General features: G+C 37.0%; 2 protein-coding genes and 1 long non-coding RNA gene across 6 annotated transcripts; 2 read left to right on the plus strand and 1 right to left on the minus strand.

The window, feature by feature from the left end:
* The first annotated feature begins 36 nt into the window (after positions 1-36).
* LOC120006273 lies at positions 37-16,881 on the plus strand. The gene is made up of 4 exons (XR_005469963.1): positions 37-189; positions 1,350-1,502; positions 1,641-1,770; positions 16,465-16,881. It is a non-coding gene; the product is annotated as an uncharacterized LOC120006273 (long non-coding RNA).
* On the minus strand, positions 15,203-16,466 carry LOC120006245. 4 transcript variants are annotated; one of them, XM_038856233.1, is made up of 3 exons: positions 15,869-16,466; positions 15,667-15,740; positions 15,203-15,534 (listed from the first exon to the last, which is right to left on the minus strand). In XM_038856233.1, exons 1-3 carry the CDS (start codon positions 15,987-15,989, stop codon positions 15,472-15,474), a joined length of 258 nt encoding a protein of 85 aa, XP_038712161.1. In that variant the 5' UTR covers positions 15,990-16,466; the 3' UTR covers positions 15,203-15,471. The 4 variants fall into 4 exon arrangements, with proteins under 4 accessions (XP_038712161.1, XP_038712155.1, XP_038712146.1 ...); XM_038856227.1 differs by having other exon boundaries at positions 15,203-15,537; XM_038856218.1 differs by having other exon boundaries at positions 15,667-16,466.
* A 1,339-nt stretch (positions 16,882-18,220) lies between the features above and the next one.
* Positions 18,221-21,812, plus strand: LOC119982630 (ubiquitin-conjugating enzyme E2 7-like). Its single transcript, XM_038826110.1, has 6 exons — positions 18,221-18,384; positions 18,489-18,591; positions 19,662-19,759; positions 19,859-19,959; positions 20,359-20,436; positions 21,306-21,812. Exons 1-6 carry the CDS (start codon positions 18,342-18,344, stop codon positions 21,381-21,383), a joined length of 501 nt encoding a protein of 166 aa, XP_038682038.1. The 5' UTR covers positions 18,221-18,341; the 3' UTR covers positions 21,384-21,812.
* The last annotated feature ends 806 nt before the right edge of the window (positions 21,813-22,618 follow it).

Consider the following 22,618-nt stretch of genomic DNA (forward strand, 5'->3'; position numbering starts at 1 on the left):
AAGCCATTCAACAAAGATACACATGCAATCAGATAGTTCATGCCGCCTATCTGATTTCATACCCTTCCTTTTCTTCTTGAATAATCTACCTCCCTCCCCCCCCCCCCCAACTTCTATGGTCTCTCCAGGAAAGAATACAACTCGAGAAATCACGCTTACACAGGCGGGCCAGGGTGAATCCATTGGCAGGTGTCTTTTGATAATCACTCAATATATTGCATCTTATTTAAATTCTGCCAACTTAGTCCAAAGTTTTATTTTCTTCTTTCCTTGTGTTGTTGGATGACTCCATTGATTTGATAAAGTAATGGTGGTCTCTGATCGAGAAGAAAACCTTGCAATACTTTGTTGTTTCTGTCCAGCTTCCACTAATTGGCCTTGTTGTCCAGGAAATCAATGTCACTAACTTCATGTTTGTTTTGTTGTTTAACTTTAATTAGCGGTTATTAATAATTGTGAAAATAACAAGAAGTTTGCTAACACAGGGATTTTCATTTATCCAAGATAACATGGTTCTTATGTCGTTTAATATTGATTAAGACATCGCTAGCAGCGGTATTTTTTCTGCTGTCATTTAATATTGTCACCTCTACCCTTACCCTAATTTATTGGTTTTCCTATTCTGATCATGAGGTCATGTTGCAGCTACAGGTGAACATATGACCAAGTAGTAGAGTTGTAGGAGTGTAACTGAGAGGTCATAGGTTCAATTCCTCCAAACAACCTCTCCACATATTATGTGGAGGTAAGGTCTGCGTACATCTTGTCTATCCCCGACCCCGTCCACTATAGGAGCCTTGTGAGTGTTGTTTACTTAAGGTCATCCTACAGGCTGCATCTATTTTCAAATCCTCCTTATTGCCCCAAACAAACATTTGCTCCTGCATGAGCACTTGCACAAGTATGTGCTGTATTAAACATTCTCTATATGGTAATTATTTTATGCTTTATAAACAAAGCCAACAGGCTCTGATTTCATGGTGGCTTGACCTAGAAATTTGGAGTCAGCATGTGTTCTTATGAAGAATTCATGCAGCCAACCTCTTATAGTTGGGATTAATGCTAGTCAGTGTTGCAAGTAGTAGAGTAAATCCAAATATTAGAATCGGTATCTCTTTTATAACAACTACAGAGTTTGCACAAGCTTTAGGTTACCAGAAATCTCATCTTGAAGGATACATTATTGGAAAAGTCTTTTTTGTTTTATGTTATTGGAAGTTGCATTGTTGATCATATCTTATCAATGATGGTGTGAGAAGAGTTTGACTTGCCTTGTCTAGTGCTGATGCTCTTCACAAATTCTGTTTCTATTACAACGGTACTAAACTTAAGCTGGGTACTAATTTCAGGTTCTTAAAAGGGTGAGGAGGTTCTAGAAGATGCATATGCTTCTAGTGCAAGCAAGCAACTTCCCGATGTTTCTTTGGCAAAGAGAAGCAAGCGATCAAAGCGAAAGGGCGCTGTATAACAAGGAATGTATACTGATATTGTTTTAATTTGAGGTGAGTTTTGTAAATCTCATAAACAAATTTAATTCTTGTTAATATATAGAGCCATTTTTATACTGGCTCTTCCAGACTTGTGCTTAATGACAAATGTAAACTTTTGTATTGTTATAACCACCTTGCATGTAATATTAGACGTGCTGGTCACATGGGGAGAGGCAAGACAATACAATAGCAAGTCGAAAGGAGAGGTACTATTGGCCACAACTAAAGAGAGATGCTGGCAATTTCGTGAAAAGGTGTTGCAGTTGTCAAACGTCAGAAGGTTAGTCCTAAAATACTGGTCTTTATATGCCTCTGCACGTTCCTAAAAATATGTGGGATTATCTAACAATGGATGTCTTGCTAGGCGTACAACACACAATGAGATGTAGGCTCTATTAGCATACTACCCAACACACAGGTCCGAGGATCATAACCTCACTCCGATACCATAAAGCAGCATATTCTCAGTAACTTTAGTAAATCAATAGTGTACAGAAATATATATATAGCACTGAGTATGTGGACTACTATATCGTACAATACATTATAAGTTACAATACAATACAGTTCAATATAAAACTATGGGTAGTATGCTAATAGGCTCTATGTTTGTCGTTGCTGACATATTTTAAAAAATGACACATTTTCTACCTTGTCGGAAAATATCTGATGCCACGTAAGGTAATTAAAATTGGATTTGAGCACGTCAAATCCGTAGAGCACTCTCTCACAAGAGAATAACATACAGTGCAAAGATGTATTGATATAAAAGAGTTTTCAACAACCTCCTTAAAAGGTTACAAGATGGTCATTATATAGACCTAGAAACTTAACCACTAAGTAAAAAACTTAACAACTAAGTGAACTTAACAAACGAGTAAACTTAAAGACTAAAATAATCCGTATGATGATATTGCATTGGGGTATGCAATGGTTAATCTTGCATGGAGGTATGCAATGGTTAATCTTTTGCATCTGGAAACTTCCATCTGATGGAATATAAGTGTGTGTATCCCACCTAGTGATGTAGGATGTGTTGCGGATGATTTCTCAAGCGATATGAGTGTGACAATTCGCATAGGCATAAATAAGGTTTCAGGCTATGATATCCGGACTCTTCACTTTATCGTGCCTCCCTCTATGGTAGCTTTCAATTTGAAGAACTGGACACACGAATATTTACCTGTACCAGAGTCCATGTATCATAGGTTTCAGGATTAAGTTGGCCAAATTGGGAGTGCGATACCGTGATTTCTTGGGATTTGAGCCAAATATCAAAACCCATGGTGTCCCGCCATGGCATACGTCGGATTTCGGTGTTTCATGGTCGTTTAGGCCTTCATATTTTCGTTTTTACCATTTTAGAAAAACTTTTGTTTTGGTTATAACTTTTCCAATAAGAGTCCGATTTGACTTCTGTCAAATCATACGTGTTTAGGAAGTCAAGTACTATCAGGAATTATAAGTATTTTCATTTTGCTATTTTTGGTAATTTTTGTTAGGTAATCATTGGTTGAAGCAGACTCACTACTAAAGATAAATTGAGAAATATAAATGAACAAAAGGTATTTTTACGTGGTTCATCCAAAATAGGCTACGTCCACGGGCAAGTATAGAAGGATTTTAGTAGGAGAAAATGTGAGAATTACAATCGCTCTCAATGTTAAGGAGAGAACAATTATCACTCTCTCTACTCAACTCTGATTACTTGATGCTCATTTATTTTCACCATGTCGTGGCTGAGCGCCAAAGAAAACAAACACTTTTGTTCCTTTTTTCTTTCGAGGATTTCGGCTACCAACCAAAGCTTTCAAATATGACAACTACCAATCGATCTTTCAATGCCAAGTTGCTTTCTTAGTCCAAGAATGCAGCTCCATATGACAACTTGATGCGTGTGTAGTACCCGATTTTCGTCCGGCTAAAATACAAAAAATACAAAAATGAGAAAAAACACAAAAATGCAAAAAAAACACATTTGTTGTACCTATAAGCCCATAAATATTCTCTTTCTTGGATTCTTAAGCCCACAAATACTCATATCTTAGCCCAATTCATACCAACCTATGTTCAACATTTGTTGGCCCATTTCATGAAGAGCTAATTTGCTTGTGTCCACTACCATCTTGACCAATGTCTTGATTATCATTTGAAAGCCCACCACATGATTTGTCAAACCCATTACTATTTCCACCTATACATATATACACATATATGTATATCTCTCTTGACATCATTCCATGCATCACCATCATTTTAGTGCAAATTGATGTGCAATTTTAGTGCAAATTCAATGGTGGTGACTCCATTTACATTCAATGGTGGTGAATCCACTTACTTAGTGCAAATTGGTTATTCAATGGTGGTGACTCCACTTAGGTTTCCATGGTTGGTCATTCAATGGATGGGTAGCTCCTAATTTCCTATAAATAGGAGAGCAAGGAGAGAGCTAAAGGAGGAGAGCAAGATAGAGAGCTAGGGGAGAGAGCTAAGGGGAGAGAGCTAAGGGAAGAGAGCAAAAATAGAGAGCTAGGGGGGAGAAAAAGAAAAAGAGAGAAAGAAAAGGGGAGAAACTTCTTGCTATCAAGTTCATCAATCATCAAGCTTTCCTGTTTTTTTTTTGCTACAACAATCTTCTCCAATGCGAGCCTCTACAATCAAGGACTTCAAACTGCAGGATTTTCAAGACCCTAATCTGTCCGAGATTAGCAGACTGCTTTAAAATTTGAATTTTGCTCTGAAATTTTGATATAGTGTTTATTGAGGTGTTGTGACATTGTATATAAAATTTCGTTGCATTTCGACCTCATTTGATAGGTGAAATCAGAGTTGAAAAATCTGTGCGCAATGTGTGGTTTGAAAATCTGTTTTGTGCAAATCTTGATTCTTTGATATGTTGTCATTTCAATTAAGGAAATCATAAGTTGATTTCACTTATCTGGATTATGGGCCATATTTGATTTCATTTATGAATTTGCCATAAGTTGGCAATAATGGATTAAATTGGCAAATGACATTTTTTCCAAATAATCATTTATACCATAAGTTGGTATTTAAAATTAAACCTACCAAAAGTTGGTAGGGCATTTTATCATTTACATCATAAGTTGGTATTTAAAATTAAACCTACCAAAAGTTGGTAGGGTATTTTATCATTTACATCATAAGTTGGTGTTCAAAATTAAACCTATCAAAAGTTGGTAGGGCATTTTATCATTTACATCATAAGTTGGTGTTCAAAATTAAACCTACCAAAAGTTGGTAGGGTATTTTATCATTAACATCATAAGTTGGTGTTTAAAACTAAATCTATCAAAAGTTGGTAGTGTGTCTCCAAATAAAAACTATCATAAGTTTTTAGTAAAATTACAATTTTTTTTAATGCTATCATAAGTTGATAGTATTCTTACAAATCTTTTCCCAAAACTATCATAAGTTGATAGTGTTATTTCAAACCTATTTCCAAATAAAAACCATCATAAATTGATAGTAATATTCCAAGCTTTTTTTCAAACACTATCATAAGTTGATAAGTGTGTTGAAAGTAATAATTCAAACTTTAACAATTACACCTTGTAAAGAGCAAGTTTCCATAAGATCATTTATACCATAAGTTGGTATTGAAAATTAAACCTACCAAAAGTTGGTAGTACATATAATCATTTATACCATAAGTTGGTATTTAAAATCAAACTTACCAAAAGTTGGTAGGGCATTTTGTTCAATAAACCATAAATTGGTATTTAAATTTAAACATACCAAAGTTGGCAGTGTATTCCCAAATAAAAACTATCATAAGTTGATAGTAATATTCCAAACCTTTTTTCAAACACTATCATAAGTTGATAAGTGTTATTTCAAACCCTTTTTCCAAAGCTATCATGAGTTGATAGTATTTTTCATACCAACCTTTTTCTCAAAATAATTATATCTTGCAAAGAGCAAGTTTCCATAAGATAGCCATTAGATTAATCCGGGTAACCGTTTTCAAACGGGAGTTGTGGGGTGCCTAACACCTTCCCCACACTCAATCGATCCCTGTACCCTTTTCTCTGGTTCGCAGGTTTTTTACGGTGTCCAATTGCACCTTAAATCAATTGGTGGCGACTCTAAACATTTTTCATCCTTTCAAACGTCGGACTGCGTCGTGACCCCGGTTGCGACAACTGGCGACTCTGCTGGGGAACACCAGGTTTTTTAAACCTAAGAGGGTCAAGCCCATATGATTAAACTGATTGGCTACGGTTACTTCTTTTTGTATGATTAATTGTTTGTTTCCTTTATATGGCAGAGATGTTGATTTATTTTGTTGTGGTAAAGTATTTGTGATCTCATACATTTACACTCACTGTAGCCTACCAGCTGGGCTCTACCTTTAGTATTAGAGAGGGTTGACCACTATTCTCGTGAGATTCCGTCTCCGCATGGGTAGTGGAAGATATCCTCACCGGATCGACTTCCCTTAAAAGTTAAGGGAGGAGCTTTTGTCCCAATAGTTGAGATTTTAAAAGCAACATGATCTGGGACCTCGCGGAATAGTTAGAAAAACTTACCCAAGCACTTTATAAAGCCCTAGATCCATGTCCGAAACCTCCAGAAATTTAGGTTACCCCGTGTAATGGCATATTCTATTTTTTTGTGATTTATTCATTTGTCGTTGATGTTTTGTTTTACACCTTTTTAATTGTAATTTCCATTATTGGTTTCTTCTCTCATGCATTCACGTAGGCACAGTCATTGTCAAACTAAATAAGTTCATAGTCATGCATGAGAAACAAAAAAGAAAGAAAAAAGAAAAATACCAATTCACTCATGTCATTGCCATCCTTATAGTACAAGATTACAGTTGTGAATTGATAAAACAATGAAAAATGAACAGCAAAAAATACTGGGGCAGTTTTGAGAAAATTGACTCTTAATTTTCTTGTTGATCGAGTTGGAATGGATCATTCTTTGTCTGATTCTGAGGAGGTTCATGTTTTGGCTATCGATGACAACCTTGTTGATAGAACGGTCATTGAAAGGTTGCTCAAGATTACTTCCTGTAAAGTGACTGCGGTGGATAGTGGAATAAATAGTACTTCAGTTTCTGGGATTACACGAGGAGAATAATTGTTCTGTTGGGTTTGATAGTTTGAAGGTGGATCTGATTATCACCGACTACTGTATACGAGTTGCTGAAGAAAATCAAGGGATCGTCTGCCTTGAGAGAGATTCCAGTGGTAATCATGTCATCTGAGAACGTAGTGACTCGATCAACAGATGCTTGAGAGAAGGAGCAAAGGATTTTATTGTAAAGCCAGTGAAGTTGTCAGATGTGAAGCGCTTGAAAGGTTACATGACCAGAGATGGAAACCAAGAGAGATGCATCAACAAACAAAAGAAAGCTTCCGGGGACTTGTGATCTATGTTCATCATCATCATCACCGTCACCGTCATCCTCCACTCTTAGCTCTCCGCCCCCATCGCTGTCAGTTTCTCCTTCATTACCACCATCACCATTAGAGTCATGTTCTCCACCTCCGTTGGAATCTCTTATCAGACAGCTTAGAAGGTCCTGCTGGGATTAAATCCTGATCGTCTGTTATGTACCCTGCCTCACTGTGCAAATATTCGTAATTTCTTGGAGAGTGTGAAAGTTTTTTTTTTATTTTTATTATTATTATTCTGTTTTATTTTTATTTAAGTTGAAAAAAAGAGAAAAGAAAAAAGAGAAAGAAAAAAGTTTGTCCTCAAACGGGAAATGAACAGTTGAGTGTGACAGTTTTGTTTTTTATTATTATCTTTGAAAAAAAGAAGGAAGAAAAGAGTTGTCCTCAAGCGGGAAAATAACAGTGGATGGTGACAGTCAAGTAAGTACTGATGTGACAGGCACCGCAAATGTCTTCGTATATGTAGAGCCATTTCCGTCTTCATCTCCATCTCAATTGCAAAAGTGTGTTTTCTCTCTGAGCTATCTTCATCTCCATCTCCATCTCCATCTTCATCTCAATCATTCCTGACAAAAGTGTGTTCTCTCACAAAGATCAAGAGCTATGCCGAGACGCTTGCGCACCATCGCCTCAAGATTACAGTCCAGGCTTGCGTTGTTCAACAAAGCTGAAATTATTCCTGAGTGTAGAATCGACGACACGGTACAGCGAGAAGCACTCAACAAATGGGCGATGCGCTACTTGAGGGAGCATTCCTTGCTGTTTCTAGTAGACCCAGATCCAGAAAATGACTTACTGGTGTATCCTCAGATCGTTCGCTCCTTCTATCACACTCTCATCGAGCTACCACGAAGTGAGCGGACTAGGAATCAACTGGTTTATCAGGTCATTCTAGATGGTATAAAAGTTCAATTCACGACAGCAGATCTGTGTTGCTGCTTGGGATATCCACCAGTAGATGATAAGCCCACTGGATCTCGACAACCGATCTGTGCGTCAAAGCAGAAAATTGTTGATGATATGTGCGGAGGAAAAAAGAATAGGCACAGCAACGCTACACGCCGTGCTTACTTGCCTTCAAAGATGTGGTTGCTGGATGATGCTGTCAGGAAAAATCTGTGCCCTATTAGCCATGAGCAAGAACGACGAGGAAAATTCTTGTCAGTCTTATACTCTATGTATAAAGGGCAGTGGTTTGATATTGGGAAGATCTATCTGGCCATTATCTTCAAAGCCAAGGATTTTGTCGAGACGAAGCCAACAAATGCGGGGAAGTTATTTTTCCCACGGCTTATCACAAGGTTGCTTTTGTTCAAAAGTATTCGACCTCCTCGGCCTCAAGCATCTTTGGGATATCAGGTCACCATGCTAGAAAGAAGGACATGGCGTCAGAGCATCAACCATTTGAAAACAACTTCTGCTGGAAAAAAGCAGACCCAAGAAGGTCCCTCAGCATCACCACCTGGTGATTCCTCATCAGTAATTGCAGCATCTCCACAATCAGATCGCATGCGTGCAGCGATAGCCCGACTAGAGATGGGGCTACAAACACTAGAAGATGGACAACACAGGCTGGAGCACATGTTGGTAGCAGTCATGGATATGATACGGAAGTGAAAACATAGCAATCCAACAGTCAGAAATTTTGGGGAGTTATGTGAGCAGTTTGAGGAATTCCATGTTGCTATTATGGGGAATGATCAAAACTTTGCTGTTAAGCCTTGCCATGTCCTTCAGGTTTTAAGCTCAACAACTGGACCAGTTTTGAATTGCCAGTCTCTATCAACAGCCTTCAAGAGTAATATCCATGTGCACTATGATCTGTGACCCAGCTCATGGCCACTGATTGGGTTTTTGTAATGAGCATGTCTTTACTTTATCTTTTGATGAATTCGCATAGTAAGGCCTTTGCATGTTCTCATGTTTCTGATGATTCTGATATGCTTATCATACACAAAAATCGTTGCTCATAATTCTCACATCTATTCATTTCATTTCATCCATCACCTCCAAAATTCCAAATCTCACATATTCCATTTTAACAGGATTGAAATTGAGGATAATGAAAAAGATGAATCGAATGAACCAGATTTTGGGGCACCCATTAACAATGTTGAATCTGACCCTGACATTAAGGACGAATTTGAGACATCGCCAGAAATGTTGAGACAAGTTAACCAAGAAGAGAGGATAATTCAGCCACACAAAGAAATAATTGAGGTTGTTAACTTGGAACTGAAGATCAGAAAAAGGAGGTTAGGATTGGTGCAGCTTTTGAAGGAGAAGATAGAAAAAATTGATAGGTCTCCTACATGAATACCAAGACTTCCTTTGCTCTATATGGATATCGGACTTCTGTGCGTACATTCACTAGTGAATGAGTGGGTTCGAACTCGTTATGAACATCTAAATTTTATTGAGGAGAGAAGATTAGGGGCACTTTGTAGAGGACAACTGTATCAAAGACGAATGATAAGAGCACATCACAAGAGGGTGCGACCTCGTTGTTTCAGAGAAGGGGATTTAGTACTAAAGATGATTCACCCACCTCAAAAAGATCATCGTGGAAAATGGACTCTTACCTACGAGGGACCATATGTGGAGAAGAAAGCATTCTCTGGTGGAGCAGTAATTTTGACAAGGATGGATGGAGATGATTTGCCTCACCCAGTAAATATCGATGTTCTTAGGCAGTATTATGCTTAAAAAAAAATAAAAAAAAACCGCTAGAGTGAAAACCCGCAAGGGCGCTCTAGGCAAAAATTAGGGACAAAATAAGAAAAATCTCGCTAGAGTGAAAACCTGAAAGGGCGCTCTAGGCAAAAATAGGGGCAAAAAAAAAGAAGAAGAATTCCGCTAAAGTGAAAAAAAACCCTTATGGGCATTTTAGTTTGGGCTGCAAGATGGTTGGATCACGAATCTGTTGAATTGATGAGTATTGCCTGAGTTGGCTGTTAACTTGTCTCACATTGACATAGGTGGGAGTGCAAAATTAATTTCGTAATTGAAGGGTTGGAGATCAGTTAATTGGACATGCACCCAAAACTGGGATAGATTTTGGGGTGCTCTTGATACCATCAGATATTTTACCTTGCTAAGGTGTTAGTCTGTTACATAGAAAGAAGAAGTTTGTTGGCAGAAATGGAAGGTTCAGAGATAGCCTCATACAAGTCAGTTTTGATTATTGTTAATTGGGTGCACACCAAAATTGGGGCAATTTTGGTACAATCTTTGAATTATCACATATTTCATCTTGAATAAGTTCGGTTTGTCCTTCTTGCCTTTGACCTCCCTAATTTCTTGTACATATTTCATTCTAAAATATTTTATTACCACCCATCCTTTTCAATAAAAATTGTGAGGAAATTCATTTCTTCAATTTTGTGGTTTGTAGTCTCCTTTTACATATCTCAATTCAATTCTCATTTGATACTCCAAGAAACAAATTGTGAGGAAATTCATTTCTTCAATTTTGTTGCTTGTTGTCTCCTTTTCCACATCCCAATTCAATTCTCATTTCATACTCCAAAAATTTATCATTTGCTTTCAATAATTGACAAGCATGGCTGTACTTTTGAATTTATCACTGACAAAGTTTTGACAGGAAATATAATGAGTGCATCAGGACAATACTTTTGATAGGAAGTTGATGGATTTTGGCATCTTAAGCTGGAAAGGATCTGAGTGAAAAGCCTGAAGCTGAAGCAGGTGTTAGCAGGAAAGAGAAGCTCACATTCCTAAGCCGTGCAAAAAAAAAATATTAAATTGAATAAAGAAATTCAGATAAATGGGTAGCTTTGAACTCAGATGCGTACGAACATGCAAATTTCAGGGAAAATCAATTGATTATGGGAATGCACATTGGAGAAGGAAAAGAGATAGCCCAAGAGCTAGAATCCAGAATGGAAAAAGGCCTTCACTAATCAGATTAGAGAAGATACATTGAAAGCTCAGTGAGTCAGAAGGTCAACCCTAACAGAGAAACAAATTTGGTTTAGCAATTCGTAATTGTGCGCTTGTTGGAGGATGGCAAAGCCTTGAGAAAACATGCATTCATTCATTCATGAGACATTCATAATTGAGCAAAATAGGTCAGTGCATGCATCATCGCTGCATAAATAAAAATTTTCCAGGCAAGCCGGGAATGACTATAATGATCCCAAGCATCTTTTTCTCAAAAAAAAAATCAAAAAATCAAAAAAATCAAAAAATCTTTTCCAGCCAATTCGGGAATGGCTACAATGATCCCGAGCACCTTTTTCACAATAAAAAAATCAAAAATAAAAAATTTTCAGCCAAGCCGGGAATGGCTACAGTGATCCCGAGCACCTTTTCACCAAAAAAAAAAAACAAAAGAAAAGTCAAAGATTAAAAAAAAACATTGGCCAAGCCGGGAATGGCCTTGTGATCCCGTGCCCCTTTATTTTCCTGCACAAATATTTGGCCAAGCCGGGAATGGCCTTGTGATCCCGTGCCCCTTTATTTTCCTGCACCAATATTTGGCCAAGCCGGGAATGGCCTTGTGATCCCGTGCCCCTTTATTTTCCTGCACCAATATTTGGCCAAGCCGGGAATGGCCTTGTGATCCCGTGCCCCTTTATTTTCCTGCACCAATATTTGGCCGAGCCGGGAATGGCCTAGTGATCCCGTGCCCCTTTATTTTCCTGCACCAATATTTGGCCGAGCCGGGAATGGCCTTGTGATCCCGTGCCCCTTTATTTTCCTGCACCAATATTTGGCCAAGCCGGGAATTGCCTTGTGATCCCGTGCCCCTTTATTTTCATGCACAAATATTTGGCCAAGCCGGGAATGGCCATAGTGACCCCTGCATTTCAATTCTCGTACGAAACTCGGTTGACTATACCTTTGTTTGCCTTTTATTTCATAAAAGACATACAAAGGGGGGCAGCTGTAGTACCCGATTTTCGTCCGGCTAAAATACAAAAAATACAAAAATGAGAAAAAACACAAAAATGCAAAAAAAACACATTTGTTGTACCTATAAGCCCATAAATATTCTCTTTCTTGGATTCTTAAGCCCACAAATACTCATATCTTAGCCCAATTCATACCAACCTATGTTCAACATTTGTTGGCCCATTTCATGAAGAGCTAATTTGCTTGTGTCCACTACCATCTTGACCAATGTCTTGATTATCATTTGAAAGCCCACCACATGATTTGTCAAACCCATTACTATTTCCACCTATACATATATACACATATATGTATATCTCTCTTGACATCATTCCATGCATCACCATCATTTTAGTGCAAATTGATGTGCAATTTTAGTGCAAATTCAATGGTGGTGACTCCATTTACATTCAATGGTGGTGAATCCACTTACTTAGTGCAAATTGGTTATTCAATGGTGGTGACTCCACTTAGGTTTCCATGGTTGGTCATTCAATGGATGGGTAGCTCCTAATTTCCTATAAATAGGAGAGCAAGGAGAGAGCTAAAGGAGGAGAGCAAGATAGAGAGCTAGGGGAGAGAGCTAAGGGAAGAGAGCAAAAATAGAGAGCTAGGGGGGAGAAAAAGAAAAAGAGAGAAAGAAAAGGGGAGAAACTTCTTGCTATCAAGTTCATCAATCATCAAGCTTTCCTGTTATTTTTTTTGCTACAACAATCTTCTCCAATGCGAGCCTCTACAATCAAGGACTTCAAACTGCAGGATTTTCAAGACCCTAATCTGTCCGAGATTAGCAGACTGCTTTAAAATTTGAATTTTGCTCTGAAATTTTGATATAGTGTTTATTGAGGTGTTGTGACATTGTATATAAAATTTCGTTGCATTTCGACCTCATTTGATAGGTGAAATCAGAGTTGAAAAATCTGTGCGCAATGTGTGGTTTGAAAATCTGTTTTGTGCAAATCTTGATTCTTTGATATGTTGTCATTTCAATTAAGGAAATCATAAGTTGATTTCACTTATCTGGATTATGGGCCATATTTGATTTTATTTATGAATTTGCCATAAGTTGGCAATAATGGATTAAATTGGCAAATGACATTTTTTCCAAATAATCATTTATACCATAAGTTGGTATTTAAAATTAAACCTACCAAAAGTTGGTAGGGCATTTTATCATTTACATCATAAGTTGGTATTTAAAATTAAACCTACCAAAAGTTGGTAGGACATTTTATCATTTACATCATAAGTTGGTATTTAAAATTAAACCTACCAAAAGTTGGTAGGGTATTTTATCATTTACATCATAAGTTGGTATTTAAAATTAAACCTATCAAAAGTTGGTAGGGCATTTTATCATTTACATCATAAGTTGGTGTTCAAAATTAAACCTACCAAAAGTTGGTAGGGTATTTTATCCTTAACACCATAAGTTGGTGTTTAAAACTAAATCTATCAAAAGTTGGTAGTGTGTCTCCAAATAAAAACTATCATAAGTTTTTAGTAAAATTACAATTTTTTTTAATGCTATCATAAGTTGATAGTATTCTTACAAATCTTTTCCCAAAACTATCATAAGTTGATAGTGTTATTTCAAACCTATTTCCAAATAAAAACCATCATAAATTGATAGTAATATTCCAAGCTTTTTTTCAAACACTATCATAAGTTGATAAGTGTGTTGAAAGTAATAATTCAAACTTTAACAATTACACCTTGTAAAGAGCAAGTTTCCATAAGATCATTTATACCATAAGTTGGTATTGAAAATTAAACCTACCAAAAGTTGGTAGTACATATAATCATTTATACCATAAGTTGGTATTTAAAATCAAACTTACCAAAAGTTGGTAGGGCATTTTGTTCAATAAACCATAAGTTGGTATTTAAATTTAAACCTACCAAAGTTGGCAGTGTATTCCCAAATAAAAACTATCATAAGTTGATAGTAATATTCCAAACCTTTTTTCAAACACTATCATAAGTTGATAAGTGTTATTTCAAACCCTTTTTCCAAAGCTATCATGAGTTGATAGTATTTTTCATACCAACCTTTTTCTCAAAATAATTATATCTTGCAAAGAGCAAGTTTCCATAAGATAGCCATTAGATTAATCCGGGTAACCGTTTTCAAACGGGAGTTGTGGGGTGCCTAACACCTTCCCCACACTCAATCGATCCCTGTACCCTTTTCTCTGGTTCGCAGGTTTTTTACGGTGTCCAATTGCACCTTAAATCAATTGGTGGCGACTCTAAACATTTTTCATCCTTTCAAACGTCGGACTGCGTCGTGACCCCGGTTGCGACAGCGTGCTTCTCCACATACTTTCTTAGTAAAATTGTGGCTTCACATGACAATTTCTCAATTGAAGACTTTGATTGAAATGTTTTTTAATCGTGTGTTCACATACAATCATATTTACTGTAAAGATGATCGTGTGTGAAGACATGATTAAATTTTTTTTTAATCAAATTCTTCAAGTGGGAGAATTGTCATGTGAAGTCACAATCTTTGACTAAGAAAGCATGTGGAGATGCGCACATCAAGTTGTCTTGTGAAGTTGCAGTCTTGGACTAAGAAAGCAACTTCGCACCGAAAGTTTGGTTGGTAGTCGTCATTTTGAAAGTTTTGGTTGGCAGTCAAAAGTTGTGGTTGGTAGCCAAAATATTTGAAAGAAAAAGGGAACATAAGTGTTTTTTTTCTTCAGTGCTCAGCCTATAAATAAGCTTCATACTACAAGGTGAAATAAGTGTGCAACAAGTAATCAGAGTTGTGTAGTGCAGAGGAGGAGTGTTGTGAGGATTTTACTTTTATTGTTAGAGGGAGTGATGATTGTTCTCTCCTTAAAATAGAGAGTGATATTAATTCCCACATTGCCGGTGGACGTAGCCTATTTTGGGTGAACCAAGTAAAATACCTATTGTTCATTTTATTTTTCTCTTGGATTGTGAGCTTGCCCCAACCCATAATTACCTAACAGTGGTATTGGAGCCTGAGGAAATCACACATGATGGCAAGTGGAACGAGATGGATGGTAAATTGTAATGCTATTACTAATTTACTCAACTCTGATTACTTGGTGCACACTTATTTTCACCTTGTAGTAGGAAGCCTATTTATAGGCTGAGCACTGAAGAAAAGATTGTCGCAACTTGATGCGTACCACTCCACATGATTTCGAGTGGCTTTCTTTGTATACACTCATCACACTTGCTCCTTTAGAGAATTAAGAAGCCTCTTCTTTCCTCCTCTTACTTAGATAGGAATGAAAGCTCAAATATCTAGTGCAAAATGGCATGTCCACTTCTGCAAACAGTTTATAGGGGAATCTCTTGGCCCTTTTCATCTTGGATGCATATGCATAATAAGTAAAGGGATTTTGTTGATTTGGACTGAAGCTTTTCAGAAAAGTTTCCAATAGATTAGATGAGCTGCATTGATTCCTGGATACTACTCTTAGATATGCATATCTTCAAATAAATTTCATGTTTTTTGTACAGTCGCAATTGTCCAAGGATGAGGACATTCAAACATAAATGAATACAGCTGCCTTCTTCAATTTCTAGGAAATGCCTGAACTTGTCTGCTCATTTGCTGAACATATTAATCCTCTGATTCACTGCTTAGTTGGTTAATGGTGATTGCCTATTGGATTAGGCCCCGATGGTTGCTTATGAATCTTCTTCTCTTCAGTCTGCTTTAACGAGCATCAGACATGCAGGAAACATAAACCTTTTGCATTATCTAGATTGCATAAATTTAATAGTTGAATAGTATTTATCAAAAACAATATTTTAATAGAAGGAAACTGTGTCCTTGTACTTACCCAGCCAGGAAAGAGGTTTGCCTTTTGTGGTCTTGCACTTTGTTCTTCAGGTCCAAGTTTGAAATGAGATGTGCCTGCAAATACAGAGATGACACATGTTGAAGAACTTTCATTAATATGCGGAAAATATTCATTTCGAAAGGGAAAAAGAAAATAAACTTGGCAGAAGCAACCCTAGTAGTAGTAGTAGAGAGAGTCTTGCCTTGTGCCATAGCTTGAACCTGGATGTTGAAGTGATGGTGTTTAGATCCTCCAAGAAGTAGCAATGTGAAGATAAGAAGGATTAGCTTATTTCTCTGAATCTCTGGCACGAGGTATGTCATATTGCAAGTAAATGGAGCTCAGATATGATGGGGGCTTCATGATGATGCACCTTTTATCAGATAGAAATTTGGTAATCATACCACACTTGGAAAAAAATGAGGGAATGTCTCTGAAAAGTGATGGAGGTATCCTATGCCATTTTAGTTATTGTGCGTTGACTTCTTCTCTATGATTATTACTGGGTTATCATTGCATCCATGATAAATTTGTAAGTACATATGCTATTATTTTGGTTTGAAGTTCTTGAGCCATGCCATTGCCCATTGGCATGGGTGTCGGGACCCGTGACTAACTTTTGCCTTCTACGTTTTGCCCTTTCTTTGTGCACCGTATGAGTAAGTTATAGATGTGTGCACATGCAATCTCAGCCCATATAGTATGCATCATTTGTCTTGTTTTCTTTTCTTTTTCTTTCTTCATTTTTAAGTAGCATGTTCTTTGTTGGCTCATTTACCCTGTAAACTGTCCTTTCAGAAAAGTATTATCGATGTCCTATTGCCCTTGTATAGAGAAGTTGAGTAAATTGCATTTTGAGCATTCCTTGTCATCACTGGATAATGAGGAAACCTTGGTGAGACTGTGACGAGCCTATCGACCTATACAGGTTACAGGGAGGAAGAAGTAACCCGAGATACCTGTAGTTATCCTGCCACATCAACTGATTGAATACCTTCTGATATTGAATCAATAGTTGAGATTGGACATGATTAATATATGTCATTAGTTTGTTTCATTATAAGCACTCACTGGGTTGATCCAGGGTCTAACTTGAAGAAGATCAGTCGGTTTTTTATTATTGTATTGTAAATTTCTGTAGTGCTCCATGGATGGGAATTTTGGCATATTAGATGATTGAGGTGCATGTAGTTCATCATCAATTTGTGTTTGAAATTTTTGTCCTAATTGTGTTAAATTATTGTCCTAAGATGGCCCACACATTGTGTCCGAAACATTAACTTGAACGAATGGTATTTTTCAAACTAAAGGAGTTATGAGGACTGGGTGAATGGCGAAATTTCGTTATCTGATTACTAGAAGTCTTCAGCCTGGGCTTTTTTGTGGGATCGATTGGTCTTCGTTCCCCCTAACACAGTCCTAATTGATCTGGTCCACTTGGTGATTCCAGAACCCCATTGGCAAAAGCAACCTCAAATATTTCGTTGAGCGGCTCGATGAAAATGGTCCAAATTGAACACCAATAATTGCCAAAGCTGCAGTACGTGATATGTGATAATGTTCATAACCATTTCAATTTCGCCCTAAGTCGTGGCTTCGGACAGGGGTATGGATACGACTCATATGATCCTTCCAAGAGCCTAGACGGAGAGAGAATATAAAAGACGGAGGGTTGCATATGGCAGTCGGACATTGGGTCCTCTAGGAAAGAGTTTGGGCATTTGGGCTAATACAGCAAGTTAAGGAAGGCCCAAACTGAACCCAAATGATTGGGCCAGTTATTTAGTGCAAATAACAGGACCACCTACCGTTTTTTTATTTTATTTTAAACGCATTTTTCATTATTACTTTTATTATTATTCACAAAAATGCCTCCGTACTCAGTAGTTTTTGATTTTATTACCTCAGGTCGTCGTCAGGCGTGGTTAGCGCAACTGTAATGGTGTCAAAATATTGGACCGGTCCCTTTTCTATTAAATAAAAAATTAAGTCAATCACGTCTTTCAATATAATCATCTAAACAAAACATATCTTCCAATACAGTCACATCAACAAAACATAAATTTCTATACATTATCCCTTCTCATCTAATATGGAGGTCAACAACATTCCACATTTCCATATTGTCCCTAACGAAACTATACAAAAACACACAATCCCAATACAATCATATCAACAAAACACGTTTCTCAATACAACCATTTCTTCAAAACATATTTTTCAATACAATCACATCAACAAAAGACAATAGTTTTGTTGGCCCAACAACAATTTATCATTACAAGTGCCCTTACGTGGACAAGGTTGCTTTCTGTTCATCTGACGTGGACGACCTTCCAATGATACCCAAATGAAAATGGTAAATTCACTTTACTCACTCGAGAAACCACTGGAATTTCCTTTTATAGTCCACCCAAATTGACCAGCTCGATGAGGTGTCAAGTTTCAATTCGCAATCACTCTGGCCCCGATAAAACATACCCGTATAAGATTCTGGCTTCACATCAGCTCCATGGGTGTCCAATATAGAAGCTTCCCTCCCTCCTATCTATAAATGCGTCAAGTGTCGACTCTCAATCTCTCTTTCGTCCCTCGCGCAATCTCGCTGGAGCTTTGTTGAAGCTCGCTGTTTCCTTCTACCCCTGTAACTCTCTCTCTGAGGCCCATATCTATTTATGGCATCTCAGGCCAGCCTCCTCCTCCAAAAACAGCTTAGAGGTAATCACCGAACGATTTGTTTTGTTTTGTCTTCTTGTTTTAATTATGATGTGTCCCTGGGTAATTTCGATAGGGTTTTGATGGATCGGATTTTTTGGGTGCAGATCTTTGTAAGCATCCGGTTGATGGATTCTCGGCTGGATTGGTCGATGAGACTAATATATTTGAATGGAGTGTTACAATTATTGGGCCCCCCGATACGCTTTAGTATGTTTTTGCTTAGAGTTGGATGACAATTTTGGCATAAATTTTGTGTCTTTCTATTTATTTATGCGTCAATTATGTTTCATGTGGTGTATTTTGTGCATGTTTAGGTGATTGAATATTGAGGATTGGGTCCAGAGTTGAGATTTTGGTTTCAGGCGTACTTTTGGCATTGAAATTGTTTTGGTTTTGTTAAAAATTCCATTAATTGTAATGAATTTGAGGCTAGCTGAATGATATGTGGTTCTTTGGACTTTTGGCAGTGGTCTGTGCTTAAATTTCAGGTTTTAGAATTGCATTTTTGTGTCCAACAGGCATATGGGGTTTCAAAATTGATTGCGTATTTATGTTAGGTGCTGGTAGTTGGGAGAGGAAAATGAATTCGTGATAGCGTCATTCAAGTATCAAAGTTGCAAGTCTGCTTCAAGATGTGTGTGTACTGCTTTTATATGCCCCCTCCTAATGAAAGGAGCGTTTAAAAGTCTATTCAAAATTCGCCATGGAATGTTGTTTTTTCTACATCAAGTGTTTACTTGACAGTTGACACTTTTTTCTTTTCTTAACGGATGAGTTTGGCATTTCTTATTTCGAAGTGTTGCTGCATAATTTTATCTATTTTAATACCATGATTATATTCTCCATATTTAGTTATGTTTATGGATTGAGTGTAATCTAGAGTTAATGTACCAGGGGTCCCTGCATTGCTGTAACGTTAATGTTTGGATTCTGATGTGTTTAGGAATTGTTTGGCATTATGGCCTTGGTTTTCTGCTGGTATTGTTTTGTTGCATTCCTGCAAACTTAGCTATTTATTATTCTCGAAGCATCTTAGTTGTTCCGAATTTTTCTTCATCTCCATCAGATCATCGTTCCGCTTTTGTAAAAAATTTGAATCATTCATTAGAGGGCTTATGTTGTCTCTTTGACTGCATATGTGTTTCTCCCCGTTTCACTGTTTGACATGCGATTGTTATTAGCTACGTCCCTAACTTGAAACTTGCAATATGGTAAATGCCTTCAAGTAATGGTATGTTACATTTTTACGTTCTTTACTGGAAATATTCCAATTTCAGTGAGGGTGGATTCTTCAATGCCATCATGAGCTTCCCGTCCAATTACCCAAATAGTCCGCCAACAGTGAAGTTTACTTCAGAGACCTGGCATCCTAATGGTTAGTTGCTCGTCTCTTGTGTAATTCTGATATTTTTACCTGGCCTTGGTAGCTGCTCATAATATATGTTAATGGATTTCTTTAATGTACGAGTTGCAGTTTACCCTGATGGTCGTGTTTGCATATCAATACTTCATCCTCCTGGTGACGATCCTAACGGATATGAGCTTGCAAGCGAGCGATGGGTGCCTGTCCACACGGTATGTGTTAAAATGCCAATCAATTGCCTCTATTTGGTGTCTATATTTGTGCATCATAAAGTTTTTAAATTCAATTTGATTCCTGAAGTAAGAGCTTCTCTTGGACTTTTCAGTTTCATTGAGTGTGCCTAATTTATTTTTTCAATAAATTCTGCTGCAACAAAATCTGTTAGACCGGTCACTTTGTTTTCTTGATGCAATTTCTCTTTAGCTAGTAATTCTGGAGCATCCTGTGCACCAATGGCATGGCTGCCCTAGTGCATCTTCTATTTTTTGCTGCCATGATCTGACATTTTTCTACCTTTTCCTGATGAAATTCAACTTCTGCTCAAACTAAATTTGCCTCTTCTGGTTGAGAAAAATTGCTTGCACTTACAAATCGTGAATTGTATATGACAGGTTGAAAGTATTGTTTTGAGTATCATATCGATGCTTTCCAGTCCAAATGATGAATCTCCTGCAAATGTCGAGGCTGCAGTAAGTATCACAGCTCTATTAATGCCACGTCTTTCTTTCTTGTCTGTGTTGGTTGTTTTATGATGAGTATTTTCAATTCCTGCATTGAAAGATTTTTTACTAATTTGATGTTCCATTTATTTATGACCACTCCCTGAAAAAATACTTATGCAAATTAAAAGTCTCAATGTGATAATAGTGAATCAAATAAAGTCTGCAATGATGTGATGTCATTTCATGAATTCCTTAGATTTGCTGATAAGCACGTGTTTCTTATTGTGGCATACCCGCTTATGTGATATAAAGAACCAATTAAGATCACAGGTTTGAGTGCCTTCTCATGCCAAATAATAATGATAAAAAATACATGAATTATCAAATAAAAGGAGGCAAATGAAATAATGCTTATCATCTAGAACAATTTATAGCTCTGAATTTGTGCTGACTATTTCCGTGAATCTCCTCTATAGCAGACATTTAAAGAAAAACCCTAGTCACTCATATGCGGCTTGTTTATGTATTAAGAGTTTTTCTGTTGCTACTTATAGTTTTATACTCCTACTGTTGGCGATGTCATGCATTTTTTATATAATTCAGATGCACAAATTGTAGAGTGCCTAAGAAACTTGCTGATTAGTTTGATTGAACGCTTAAAACTATTGTAATCTGGTGGAGGAAATTTGGGTAACTTTTAGTGATTTTTCATCTTACTTTAGTGATTATCGAACTAGATGATGCATTCGTGCCTGTTCATAGTCATGCATGTGAACATATATTTGGCATGATCTGTGTTGTCTAATCTATTTTTCTTGCTGTATGAAAGTTTCATAGTAGTGCTTCAGGTTTGCCAAAGCATATAAACATACTGGTTTATTGATGTCTTATTGCAGAAGGAATGGAGAGAGAGGAGAGATGATTTCAATAAGAAGGTCAGCAGATGCGTGAGGAAGTCGCAGGAAATGTTGTGATCAGATGCCTCTGCTTGTTTAGGTAAATGCCTCTGCCAGAGCGCATTTCCTTAATTAATTGTCTGAGGGAACTGGTTCACCGGATAATATGCTGGATCTTTAGAATGCTGTTGGGAATCCTCATACCCATCTCTTTTGCCTCTATCCCAACATTTCTGCACTATCCAGTAATTGTAAACTTGCGACAACTCTGTACGCAAAAAGGCTTTTGGGTTATTGTCTAATGACACGTACTTAGTTTGTTAAGTCCTTATCTCCTGGTGTCATCTGTTTAGGCATTCCATTATTTGTTTTTGCTTCTGTTTTTCTTTGTTTTTTAAATGAGACTGTTCTTCTTCTGTTCAAATCAACACTCGAAAGCTGCTGTTTGTTTTTGTTGTGATGTAATGCAAGTGGTGGTTCAATAAACGCAAATACTTCCTCTCTCTACATTCAGTTTCATGTCTTCAAACATTGTTTGATGTTTCAAGTCCTGAATAATGAATCTGTTCAATGACTTTTTCACGTTAAGTTTAACTTTTGTTTCGAATAAAAGAAATTACTGTTGAATTAATAAAATCGATCAAAATATAAATATAATTTTTTTAGATTAAAAAAAATTGAGCCCTATGATGGAGCTACATCAGTGTCGGGGGACTCCACGTCCTTCACGTACACAGTAATTTTTTGTTAAGACATTTTGATTCTCATCTTGCGATGGTCTCGGATGGTTTGTTTTTGTCATTTTCGGTGTCATAGTCATAGACATCGTGGTAAGTCATCCCTCAGACTATAATGTGTGAGCAACTTAAACTGTGCCACCTGGCATCGATAATTTTATTAGATGAAAAGGTTCTTAATTATTCAGAGGCTAATTAGGAAAAAAAATATGTAATTTCATTTTTACCCTAATACACTCAACATAACGTCTTAGTGTGTGTTTGGAAAGTGGCATTGTTCTACCAAACGATTATCAAAAACCAACGATACAACTGACTATAAGCCAACGGTAGCGTCACTGGCAAAGAAAAAGCTCCACCGTGAAGCTTTTGTTATTGAACCGTGACGGTGAGTAGTCCATCAACTTTATTATTATTTTTTACTTGTTTTTCATTTATTTTGTTTTATTAAATTGTAAATAATTTTAAATTTATTTTATCCAAAAATTATTTTAATAATAAATATAAAATGTTTTTCACAGCAACTAGTATCATTAAAACACTTAACTTATTTCACAGTTTTTATTACAATTTTTT

The sequence above is a fragment of the Tripterygium wilfordii genome, chromosome 2, assembly GCF_013401445.1.
Source record: "Tripterygium wilfordii isolate XIE 37 chromosome 2, ASM1340144v1, whole genome shotgun sequence".
Lineage (NCBI taxonomy): Eukaryota > Viridiplantae > Streptophyta > Magnoliopsida > Celastrales > Celastraceae > Tripterygium > Tripterygium wilfordii.

Excerpts from the sequence above, each read along its gene's own strand:
- LOC120006245 (XM_038856210.1), bottom strand. The coding sequence starts at position 15,989 with ATGACATACCTCGTGCCAGAGATTCAGAGAAATAAGCTAATCCTTCTT. Across the intron at positions 15,538-15,666 it reads CAAACCTCTTTCCTGGCTGG|CAGACTGAAGAGAAGAAGAT; the intron begins GTAAGTACAAGG and ends TGCTCGTTAAAG.
- LOC119982630 (XM_038826110.1), top strand. The coding sequence starts at position 18,342 with ATGGCATCTCAGGCCAGCCTCCTCCTCCAAAAACAGCTTAGAG. Across the intron at positions 18,385-18,488 it reads CCTCCAAAAACAGCTTAGAG|ATCTTTGTAAGCATCCGGTT; the intron begins GTAATCACCGAA and ends TTTTGGGTGCAG. Across the intron at positions 19,960-20,358 it reads GATGGGTGCCTGTCCACACG|GTTGAAAGTATTGTTTTGAG; the intron begins GTATGTGTTAAA and ends TGTATATGACAG.